Source organism: Schistocerca cancellata, chromosome 2, assembly GCF_023864275.1.
Source record: "Schistocerca cancellata isolate TAMUIC-IGC-003103 chromosome 2, iqSchCanc2.1, whole genome shotgun sequence".
Classification (NCBI taxonomy): Eukaryota; Metazoa; Arthropoda; class Insecta; order Orthoptera; family Acrididae; genus Schistocerca; species Schistocerca cancellata.
This window is the reverse complement of record NC_064627.1, coordinates 702,262,827-702,274,890: the sequence shown is the minus strand read 5'-3', so window position 1 is coordinate 702,274,890 and position 12,064 is coordinate 702,262,827. Positions and strand designations below refer to the sequence as shown.

The 12,064-nt window shown below is 44.4% G+C and overlaps 1 protein-coding gene across 1 annotated transcript in view; it reads right to left on the bottom strand.

Moving 5' to 3' along the window:
- Positions 1 to 7,257: 7,257 nt before the first annotated feature.
- Positions 7,258 to 12,064, bottom strand: part of LOC126162482 (ribonuclease P protein subunit p40-like) — a 265,430-nt gene continuing 260,623 nt past the window's right edge. The window contains exon 7 of the mRNA XM_049919026.1: positions 7,258 to 7,770. Coding sequence (XP_049774983.1) covers positions 7,572 to 7,770 — 199 coding nt within the window. The 3' untranslated portion in view covers positions 7,258 to 7,571. The remainder of the gene's footprint in view (positions 7,771 to 12,064) is intronic.

The following is a 12,064-nucleotide window of genomic DNA, read 5'->3' as shown; positions in this document are numbered from 1 at the left end:
CGTCTACGGTCAAAGAACTTCAGGCGTTTCTAGGCAAGATTGCTTATTATCACAAATTCATTCCATACGCGGCGGCGGTGGCTCATCCTCTGCATCAGCTGTTATGCAAAAACGTTCCTTTCTGTTGGTCCGATGAGTGTGAGCAGGCTTTTGTTCGCCTGAAGGCTCATTTGCAGTCGGCGCCTTGTCTTTCCACATTCCGTCCGGGTCAGCACTTGGTTCTGGCGACTGACGCGTCACAGTATGGCCTAGGGGCTGTTCTCGCCCATCGGTATGAGGATGGGTCGGAACGACCCATCGCCTATGCTTCCAAGACCCTCAACGATGCCCAACGGCGTTACTCTCAAATCGAAAAGGAGGCGCTCGCTATCATTTATGCTCTAAAAAAGTTCAGCGTTTTTTTGTACGGTTCTAAGTTTCACCTCATCACCGACCACAAGCCGCTGGTCTCTCTGTTCAGTCCCTCGGCGTCACTTCTGGATAAGGCAGCTCACCGCCTGCAATGTTGGGCCTTATACTTATCTCGTTTTCACTATGAGATTCACTATCGCCCCACGGCCCAGCACGCCAATGCTGACGCGTTGTCACGTTTGCCGATGGGCCCCGCCCCGGTTTTCAATCGAGATGAACTACTCTGTTTCCACATTGATGAGGAAGAACGTCGTGCGGTCGAGGGTTTTCCGCTTACAGGTTCGCAGGTCGCGTCGGCTACTGCGCGGGACCCGGTCCTGCGTCAGGTGATTGGTTTTATTCAACGGGGTTGGCCGGACAGGACCAAGGGCCGGGCATCGTATCCCCTTCGCAACTACCATGCCTTGCGCCTTCGTCTGTCTGTTCATGAGGGTGTTGTTCTTCTGGCCACGGATGGCGCATCTCCACGGGTCGTGGTGCCAGCTTCTCTTCACAAAGATGTTCTCAAACTATTGCATGAAGGCCATTGGGGTATTTCTCGGACTAAGTCCCTGGCCCACAGGCATGTTTATTGGCCCTGTATCGATTCGGACCTCACCCACATGGTCGCTGCGTGTGGTCAGTGTGCTCAACAACTGGCTGCACCCCGTACAATGCCCTCTCTGTGGCCTGATCCGGTGCAGCCATGGGAACGGGTGCACGCTGACTTTGCCGGCCCCTTCCTCGGCACTTATTGGCTACTGTTGATTGACGCCTTCTTGAAGTTTCCGTTTGTTGTTCGATGTCCGTCGCCCACCACTGCGGCGACGACGCTGGCTTTGTCCAAAATCTTTGCGCTAGAAGGTCTTCCATCCACGATTGTCACGGACAATGGCCCTCAGTTCTCTTCGCAGGCCTTCCATGATTTTTGTACTGGACAAGGGATTCATCATGTTACAGCACCGCCCTTCCATCCCCAATCGAACGGGGAGGTCGAGCGCCTTGTCCGTACTTTCAAAAGCCAGATGAAAGAATTCCTTACTGATTTTTCTACCGATGACGCTCTGTTGCAATTTCTGAGTTCTTATCGCTTCACGCCTCTGAGTGATCGCAGCCCTGCTGAACTCTTGCATGGCCGCCAACCACGCACTCTACTGCACCTGCTTCATCCTGTCAGGCCTAGTACTGTGTCCCCTAGTGCGGGAAAATACTCGGTGGGCGCCGACGTGTGGGCACGAGGGTATGGATCTCGCCCTAAATGGATTCCAGGGGTGGTCAAGGCTCTTCGCGGTCGCCGGCTTTGCGAAATACGTATGGACAACGGCATGGTTGTTCGCCATTACGACCAGATGCGCCCACGAGTGGTGGCCACGCCGGTGCCACGGCCCCTTCTTTCGCCTCCACCAGCCCGAGAAGCCAGTCCTGTTGCTGCTGCCGATCTCCCGTGCCTGTCGCTGCAGCCAACGTCGCTGCCGCTTCCGAGTACGCCGGAACCGGCCCCAGTCGCGACGCCGCCTTCTCCGGGACCCACCTCGCTGGAGCACACCGCCAGGTCCACGACACCTATGGATGCTGCTCCGGAGTTTTCACCCATCATCTCGTCCAGGAGGCACGTTCCACGCACAAGCTTCCGTCCTGGACATTTTCGACCATATTCTCGTGTTTCTCTGCAGGATCTTCTCGGGGTCTCCCAAGAGGCCATGGATGTCCCCGCACTGTCCGTGTCTCCAAGGAAGGGAGTGTCTTTTTTTTTCAAGGGGGGAAACGTGTTGTGACAGTGCCACGAGATTTAAAAGTGCCGCTACGTCAGTATGCGAACATGGCGATAGAGGCGCTCCGCAGCTCGGCTGAGCGCGGGAGCGCCACGTAGCTATGAACGGCGCCGGCCGCATGTCACGGCACGGCAGTTGAGTGACAGATACGGAGTTGGTAGCATGAAACCCACTATTGTTTCTACGTTTGTATATCCACGCAATTTATTAGTGATTTAAAGGTTATAACAATATGGAACCATGTATTTCAGGTGTTATTTATATGGGAAGACATTTAAAGTAGTCAGGGAACATGCACCCCTTAAAGAGTCTTTGGAGCTTAAGGACCCTTCCAGTAGGCTAGCTAGGTGGGCACTGATGTTAAATGAATTTGAGCATGAAGTTTTACACAAGCCTGGTAAGAGACACACAGACACGGATAGTTAAAGCTGGAAAGTAGCTGTGATACAGACACTGGGTCACCACCTTGTGCAATGGCAAGCAGCACAATAGGCAGATTTGGAATGTAATCAGTACAAGTTGCATCCACCTTTTGCATTATAGAATGGGTTATTGTGTAAGACAGTGCGTCTGGGACCACGGGTAGTGCATAGTAGTGGCAAAAGAAGTGCATGACCATGTGTTGTGGCAGTTGTAGAGCAACGAATACGCATGTAGTAAAGTGCTACTAGTGAATCGGTGTGTAAGGGGTTGTTTGCAATGTGTGCAGTGGGCAGGTACAAGCCCTAAGCTAAAACCTTTGCAGAGGTACCAGAACCAACAGAGACTTTTACGATTACTGGGTTGGACATCCATGGGCCATTCAACAAGACTACAGCTGGAAATCAGTTTGTGTCAACCATTATTTATCATTTTTATAGGCATGTGGAAATGACTGCAATCCCTAACCAGCAGGCAGCAACGGTAGCACACGCATTGGCCAACAGGTAGGTACTCAAATTTGGAGTGCCAGAAACTATGATCACTGATCAAGGAACAAACAAGTTCGAAGCAAGTACAATAAATCACATCAATTACATGAGCAACTGCAAGGACAAAAATGCACCAGACAGTGAAATTAGTTCCACACACAGTACGGTGGCGTAAGCAGGGTTGGTTGGATGCAGGGGGGTAGGTTATTAAAAACAATTTTCAGGACTGAGTATGTCAGGGAAATCTTGGAACTAAATGACATGATAGGCAGAGTGAGAGATGTAGCAGGGAGGAATAATGCCATCAAAAAATGGCACACTACACAATTAACCAGTTTGTAGCAAGAGGTACTGAACAATACGTTGATACTGTGAAGACAATTGACATAATGCACCTGGAAAAGACAAATAGTCTGAATCAGGACCTGGAAGTTATACAGGCTTGGGTGGATACCTCGAACCGAAGAGTGACAGTAGCATGACTGTTGCAGTCCTTCAAGGAAATTTATTCAAGTAAAAATGCTGGAGATACTACTGATTGCAGAAGATGGTGGTGGTCACATTGTGATGTCATTAACCAAATTTTAACATTGTCAGAAGGAGAGGGGTCCTACCTGTCCGACCCAAGTGCTACATGTACTGGCCAATGCGAAATACAGTTGTACTTAGGTAAAGCAGGGGATTAGGACTTCCCATGTGAATAATGGAGCCACAACCCTATTTTCAGCAAGTGCATTTGCAATGGATGTTTTCTGTAAACAATATTGAAGTTGTAGGAGAAAACTGCTACGAGCAAGGTAAGCTTTGTAAGCTTGGGAGAGCTGAACATTTGGATTTGCTCGACAGTGGAATAATTATTAATGTAATGGACTGTGATGGGCAGAGGAAACAAAATTGAATATTATGCTGCTATAATTGTAATGGCCAGAGAAGCCACTAATGATCCTTCAAGTGAAAAATCTGACCTACCTGAATAAAATGCTGGGTCCTACATGAATCATGTCCTTGAACCACCTAATGCACAGAGTAGTGGGGCATACTTCAGTAGAGCAAATGCTTTCACATGTTCAGCAAGATCAGGAGGAGCAACACATGATCAAGGCCATAGGCATCCCAACCACAAGCAGCATGTTAGTGTTGATTCTGCTTTGCACAGCCTTCATCAACCTTAGACAGAGTGTCACTGGCCAATGCAATCCTCCAGTACATCAGATACTAATGGACTGGTTAACTGTTCATATATGAGAAGGTACAACAAACGCAAAAGCTAGATGTAGTAATATGTGAATTATATTGTAGGATGTAATTAGTTGTGATTTGAAGAACAAGAAATTTAGAGTAGTGTTGAAATGAGCACTGTGGTTGCCTTATGAGCTGCCATGATGGTGTAACAAGGATGTATTCATGTAAATAGTTATTTACTGTTTTGGTGACGTTGATGGTTAAGAGATAGCGCAAGCGAGAGTGGAGGTTTTAGGCAGTAGCAGAAGGACCAATGAGCCAGCAGGCTAGGATTTGCAGGGAGAATGTGCCTTACTTTTGGAGTTTTGTTGCTTGATGTAAGAGGAAAAACTGTACAATAATCTATGTCATAAAGTTTTGGTGAAGTCTTCTGTTACAACCTGGTCACGAGTTTAGACATATGGTTCCCAAAGAGGGGAGGTACGTAATGTCATCGCTAAATTTTGGGCATTACTGAATTAAAGCAGCTCCATTGTAGCCCCTTGTGAGGCAAATGGCCAAGCACAGAGATGCTAACATGTAATTCCACAAGTGAGCCTGTTTTTACACTAAACGGCAGCCAGGTTAAGCGGTGCAATTGTGGTGACATCACAGAAAGGCCATGCAACAAAGGGCTGGCCTGCAGTATATTTCCACACCATAGGGTCAAAGAGGTGTTGATCTGTACATGCCTGGTAGCAGTGTAATGACACAGCAAGAGAGCTACCTATCACTATAAATACTTCTATTACTAGCACAGTTTGTGCAGTCTGGCAAAACCCTCCACAACATAGGGTCCAAATTAGTCTGCAACAAGCTATGGGCCACCCAGCAACCGATGCTGGTCTGGGCAGCCTGCTCCACCAGACCAGTTCACAATTCTAAGCCCATTCAATGGACTTAGGTGACACAATGGGGAGCCATCCCCCATGCTCCACAGCAACACCAAACTTCTGCCACAGAGGGCAGCAGTTCGCAGCCAGGGCAGGTACTTCCACCATCCCTCTGCACCAGGGTGAGCTTCTAACCCAGCAGCCGTGACCACCTAAGCAAATTCCACAAATGTACATGTTGCTGGCACTGCTTACTCAGCGTTACATTGTGCTAGCTCAGACACATGCTGCTCAGGAAGGTAAACAATGTTAGCAAAGCAGAATGCAGACATCAAATGGCCATACCATTGCCACAGCCTTCCAATGTCATTGGTATCAATGGTGGGTCTCACACCTGCAGAGGGTGAAGCCAGGGGTGTTGCAGCAGTCCAGCACTGTAATCCAAGATGAATAAAATTTGTTTATCTTGTGGCGAAGTTTTCTAATCACCCCTGGGTGGCACCATTGCTTCCACAACTTGCTACTCCACTATCTCTACACCATAGTGGCCCCACTCATCCCACATCAGAATAGGATGTTAAATTATTTAAGTACTGCATTCCATACAGTCTCCTATTTTCTTCATTCATAAACTGATTTGGCTTGAAGGGTACTGCACACAACCACAAATTATTCTGTAGATATTATCCTCCACTATTTATTCATCAATTCTTATTCCTAAAACTAAATTGTAATATTTGCTACATGTGTGTATGTTACAGGAAAATCATAACTAAACATACAAATAATGTGATGTTACACATCTTTCATGGTCTTTAGACACTATAAAGAATGAAAAATGTGATGTTTTCTTTTTGTTATTGCTCCAATTTATTTCTCTATATGTACCAAGCTATGCAGTTTTTCAGTACTGACAAAGGCAATTTCCTTAGAGTTAGAATTCTTCCAGGATTCTTTGAAATAGCTTAATATGGTAAGAACTTCAAACAGAGTGATACGAATCAAGCATGGTCCAAATCTGTTTGTCACATTAATGAGTAACAGTAACCTTGAATTCAGTATTTAAATAGTACCATGGGCGGATTATAGGGAGGGAAGGGAGGGGAGGGGTTGATTATCTCCCTCCACCCCTCCCACCCCCAAGAGTTGAAACTAAATTAAAATCAAATAGTAATTTTTGTAAGCTGCACCAAAGTTAAGCACACAAATTTAGAGTCTGGGTCAGTGGACTGAGTCATTTAATTCAGTATTCCCCAAGCCACCTTACTTTGTGCATCCAAGAGAATGTGCTACCTGTACCAGTGACTTGTGCTCCCACTCTTGTTTGAATTGTGGGTGCCAAATATTAGCAAGGTTTCCCAATCTATCACACCAGTGCGTGCTTTGTGTTTTCCTTAAGGCACTATCTGCTTTGTCCCCATTGTTGTCATTGCTACTATTGTTAGTCAGCTGGCCTACAATTCAGGAGCATATCCAAATAGTTTGGGCACCTTCATGTGACACCACTGAGAAGTGTTTCTCTGCAGTGCCCAAGCCTTCACACAGTGTGACTCGGTACACCGCCGTTGAGAACAGTTGCCACTGTTGCTGTGATCAGCTTTTGATGCTACTGTGAATAGCTTTGTTGGTGCCATTACTGCTATTGCTCTGCCGACATCATGTGCCGACTTTTCATAGGTGGCAATCCGAGGCTTGGCCAGTCAAATGCACCACAGAGTGACGTCATGTGAAGGCCACTACTGGAAACAATGTTCTGCCAGCAGTAGCTCAGTGTGAAGGGGATGTTCATCTTGACAGTGTGGAGTTTTTCAGTTTTGTGTGTCATTAAGTGAGTTTTGAAAATGACATCTTTCTTCTATTCAAAACAGAGGACAACATGTATGTGACTCTTTGCACATTATGATGACAAGTACTTTTTGTTCCTATATTACTTAATTTTGGAATGAGCTTTTTTCTGTGTGTTTACAATAATATTAAAGAAGTTACTCACAGAAAGGGTTGCAAATGCTACACATTTCAAGAAATTTAAAAACTTTTTTGTCTAAAATAAAACACATTTTTGCAATTGTTTTATATTTTTGTGTGCATGTTATCCCTGAATGGACACAAATAAGAAATAAAAACAGTAAATTACTTGAATTAATGCTTTAAATTCCTTGTCAAAATCTTACAAAAACTGTATAAGAAACTTTGATTGTTGTACTGTGTGATTCACAATAGCAAGCAGATCAAAAACATCTTCATTACACACCACAAGTTAATAGAACTTGAGGAGAAAGGAGCAATAACAATATAAATTTGACTGCACAATGAGGTAATATTTGAAAAGAGATAGAATATCTGTGCAATGCAGTTTGTCTCTGGAACAGATAAAAATTAAAACCTAGTTGTACACATTGTGTAAATAAAAGATATTGTTTATGAACTATTTTTAAGTATAAATTTTATTTCCTGTATTTCTTTTGTGCACCATTTACTTGACATGCAAGAAATGCTGCACCATCTTTCAGGAACAAGGTGTAATGATTGTCTCCACTTGTGAAAAATCCTTGTTCTTTGAGGCCCCAGGTAATAGGACTGTCAAGGAAGCCTTGAACATTCATACTTGTCCAACAAAGATTTCTTCTTTCTTCTGTATACTTCCTGTTACGACAATAAAAAATTATGATATTGGTGATGCTGACAACACCAAAACAATTACAAAAATAGTGCATTACAAAGATATGAAATAAAGATAGACATAACATACAGGAAAATAAAAGGGACATTTTGCAAAGTAAGAAGCAACTGTATAAATATTAGAAGTTCAGATGATAGACTAGTATTAGGCAAAGAAGGGAAGACTGAAAGGAGTAAAGACTGCATAGAGGATCTATAGAATGGAAAAAGACTTGAAGGCAGTATTACAGAAAGAGAAGAGGAAGTACATGAAATGAGATGGGAGGTATGATACTGCAAAAAGAACTTGACAGAGCTCTGAAAGGTTTAGTCAAAGCAAATCCCCTGGAGTAGACAAAATTCTGTATGAGTTACTGAGAACCTTGGGGGCCCCAATCATGATGAAAACTATTCCACCTTGTATGCAAGATATATGAGGCAGACTTCATGATGAATGTAATAATTCCCACTCCAAAGCAAGCAGATAATGACATTTGTGAATGTAATCTAACCATCAGTGTAATAAGTCATGCTTTGCATATTACTGATATGCATAATTTACAGAAGAAGGGAAAAACTGGTCAATGATGACCCTGGAGAAGATCAGTTTGGGTTCCAGAAAAATCTAGGAACTCCAAGGCCATACTGATCCTACAACTTATTTTAGAAGGTAGACTGAAGAAAGGCAAACCTACATTTACAGCATTTATAGATTTAGAGAAAGCTTTTGACAAAGCTGACTTTGACATTTTGAAGATAACAGGGACATACAGAGATTGAAAAGTTATCTTTTACAGATGTCAGATTGCAGTTATAGGAGTCAAGGGGCACAAAATGGAAGAAGTAGATGAGAAAGGAGTTATACAGTCTGTCCACTGAGCAAAATGTAGGGAAAAACCGAAGAAACATTGGAAAGGGAATTAAACTTCACGGCGATGAAACAAAAACACTGTTTGCCAATGACATAATTCTCTCAGAGATGACAACTGACTTACAAGAGATGAAATGAATAGTGTCATGAGAAGATGTTATAAGATGAATATCAACAAAATTATAACAAGGGTGATGGAATATAAACAATTTAAAGCAGGCAATGTTGGGGGAATTAGAATATGAAATGAGGCACTAAAAGTTTTACTATTTGAGCAGACAAATAACTAATGATGGCTGAAATAGAGAGGACATAAAATGCAGACTGCCAATAGCAAGAAAAACAATACTGAAAAAGAGATAACTGTTAAACCAACTATAAATCTGAGTGTTGGAAATCTTTCTTGAAGGTATTCATGTGATGGTGTAACCATGTACAGAACTAAAATGTGGACGATAAACAGTTTAGACAGAAAGGGAATAGAAGGTTTTGAAAGGTGGTGCTACTAAAGAATATTGAATAACTAATGAAGAGGTACTGAATTGAACTGGGGAAAAAGGAGTACTGGACCAAAAATAGTTCAAATGGCTCTGAGCACTATGGGACTTAACATCTGAGGAGGTCATCAGTTCCCTAGAACTTAGAACTACTTAAACCTAACTAACCTAAGGACATCACACACATCCATGCTCAAGGCAGGATTTGAACCTGTGACCATAACAGTCGCGCGGTTCCAGAATGAAGAGCCTGGAACCGCTCGGCCACCACGGCCGGGCTGTACTGGACCACAACCTGACTAAAAGAAGTGATTACTTGATAACACACATCCTGAGAACTCAAGGAAGCATTAATTTGCTAATGGAAGGAAGCATAAGGGGTAAAATCTGTGGAGGGAGACCAGAACTTGAATACAGTAAACAGGCTGCAGTAGTTACGCAGAGATGAAGAGTATTGTTCAGAATAAACTAGTGTGGAGAATTACATGAAACCAGTCTGCGGACTGAAGACCACAACAGCAACAACAACAGCTAAGTGTGTAGATACATTGTTGTTAGAGGGCCCGCAGAACCGACATGCAAGATGGGTTGCTAACCCCCCTTCCGGAAGCGTGGAGAGAAACATCACCAGCGGACAGAAACAGTAACAGACTTCCAAATAAACATGGAACTACTTCGCCAGACAACATGTGACAGTGTTCTACCAATCAGAACTCATATGACCACTGTAGCACTCTGCCGACCTGGCTTTATAAGCACGCCTAGTCTGTCAGACTGGCAGTGTTTACCAACTGCTAGGAACAGCTACCATCAGTACTTATGCCAGCCCTAGCCTTGTATTCACTTGCCTTAGTCTTGTAGTAGCACATTGTATTTTGTAGAGTAGTTTTGGTCAGTATTTTCTTCCATTGTCTTGTTTCCTTATCTCTTTTGCTGCCACAGATTTTTTTTTCTGTGTTTAAAACTTAATTTATGCCAAGAATATGTTTTTTTTTCCTTTAATTGTAATAAAGTGAGTTTAAATTGAATGTTTGTTCTTTTCGGCCGACCGCAGCATACTACAGTTACTGGTGACGAGGATGGGATTTTCATTTTTGAATGGAATGGCCTCCTCTGAGGAGCTTCTTCAGTCCTAGGTAGAAACTTTACAACAGATTCAGGCAACAGTTACACGTTCAGAAGTTCACTCTGACTCACCAGCGTTGTAAGCAGCAGCCCATAGGGTTGATTCCATTGCAGGTAAATTGAACATGTTGCACGTGGCTCCAACGACGTTTCTGGCATGTGGGATCCATGATGAAACTTGAAGTCAGGCTTGCTCTCTCTCTCTCTCTCTCTCTCTCTTTTTTAAAGCAGCAGTCGGTCCACATGTACACATGTATATCATTTAATTCAATAATTGAACCCTGAGCAGCCCCTCGAGATCTCTCATTTACTCACATTAAGGGCTGTCTTTTTGAGCGCTTTGACGCACAAATACATGTCACCCCCACCTGTCAGACTTTCTTTTCTTGTCGAAAGTCTTCAGGTCAGACTTATCGGGAATGGATTACAATGCTCCAGAGTCTCTCCCGCGATTGTAAATTCCATTGTTCCAACATCGCCTGCAGCCTTATGCCTCTTCGTTGATTCATGATATGGTGATGTTTCACACACCAGACAAGGGTCTTCAGTCTGATATTTTGAAGTTACAGGACCCGTGTCCCTCGACACCTGTCTGCCGATCATTCATGTGTTTGAACAGTCTCACTGGCTACAACCACTGCGTCTTGATCAAGCTGTTTTCGCAGCTTGCCAGTTGCCTGGCGCCGAGTGTGAGCCTCATCTATCCATTGGCCCACTCCACAGCAGGAAGTCTTTCACTCGCCTTCCATCCTGTCTGGACTGTTTCCAGACTCAGCAATGGTCGGAGTGCTCCCACCAGCGAGCAAGATGTATGGCTTGCAGTCGAGTGGGCCACATCGCCGTGGTGTGTCAGGCTTCACAAAAACATCATGTTGATGCCATGCTTCCTAGGGATGCACAGGCTCGTCACAAATCACCACCTCAGGACCTGGAAGCCTCGCACTCCATTGACGGTCAAGTATTCTCAATCATTCCCCAATCAGGTGCCCATTTTCTCATTACCTTGGAGGTTGCGCATATTCCGGTGGTCTTCCAAATTGACACTGCATCATCTGTCTCTATTGTGGATGGTGCCATATACCAACATTTGGGCTTGCCAGTTTTATCTCCGTACACTCGCTTCTTGCAAAGTTTCAGTAATCACTCTACATCCATCCACACAAATCTCTTACAACGGTCATTCCTTCACCGCTCAGTTTTTGGTGGCCAGATACCCTGGAGCTACTAATCCCCTGGGTGTGGAAATTTTTGGTCGTCTGGATTTACCATTGCAGTACGCAGTACAAGCGGTGTCAATTCCCTCATCAGATACTCTCATCGCCCCGTTGCTCAGAAAATATGACACATTGTTCCCATCCTCCATACCAGGGGTGAAGGGTTTCATCGTGTATGTTCAGCTTCTTCCCTCTGCTGTTCCTCATTTTCTTAAGGCCCACCTGGTCCTCTTCGCTCTCCGAGACAGGCTCCAGGTGGAACCTTGCCGCTTACAGGATGAAGGCATCCTTTTTCCCATTGCGCACAGTCACTGGGCGATGCCTATTGTGATAGTCGAGAAGCTGAATGGTGCTTTATGCATCTGTGGCAATTTTAAGGTCACGGTCAATTCTCAGTCCGTCATCGATGACCATCCTGTCCCATCGGTGGATGACGTACTCACACCTCTCACGAGCTCGACCGTTTTTGCCAAAATTGATTTGCGCAATGCTTATTTGCAGCTGCCTTTGGACGAGGAATTGCAGCAGATCCTAGTCATCAGTACCCCGTGTGGCCTTTTTCGATAGAACTG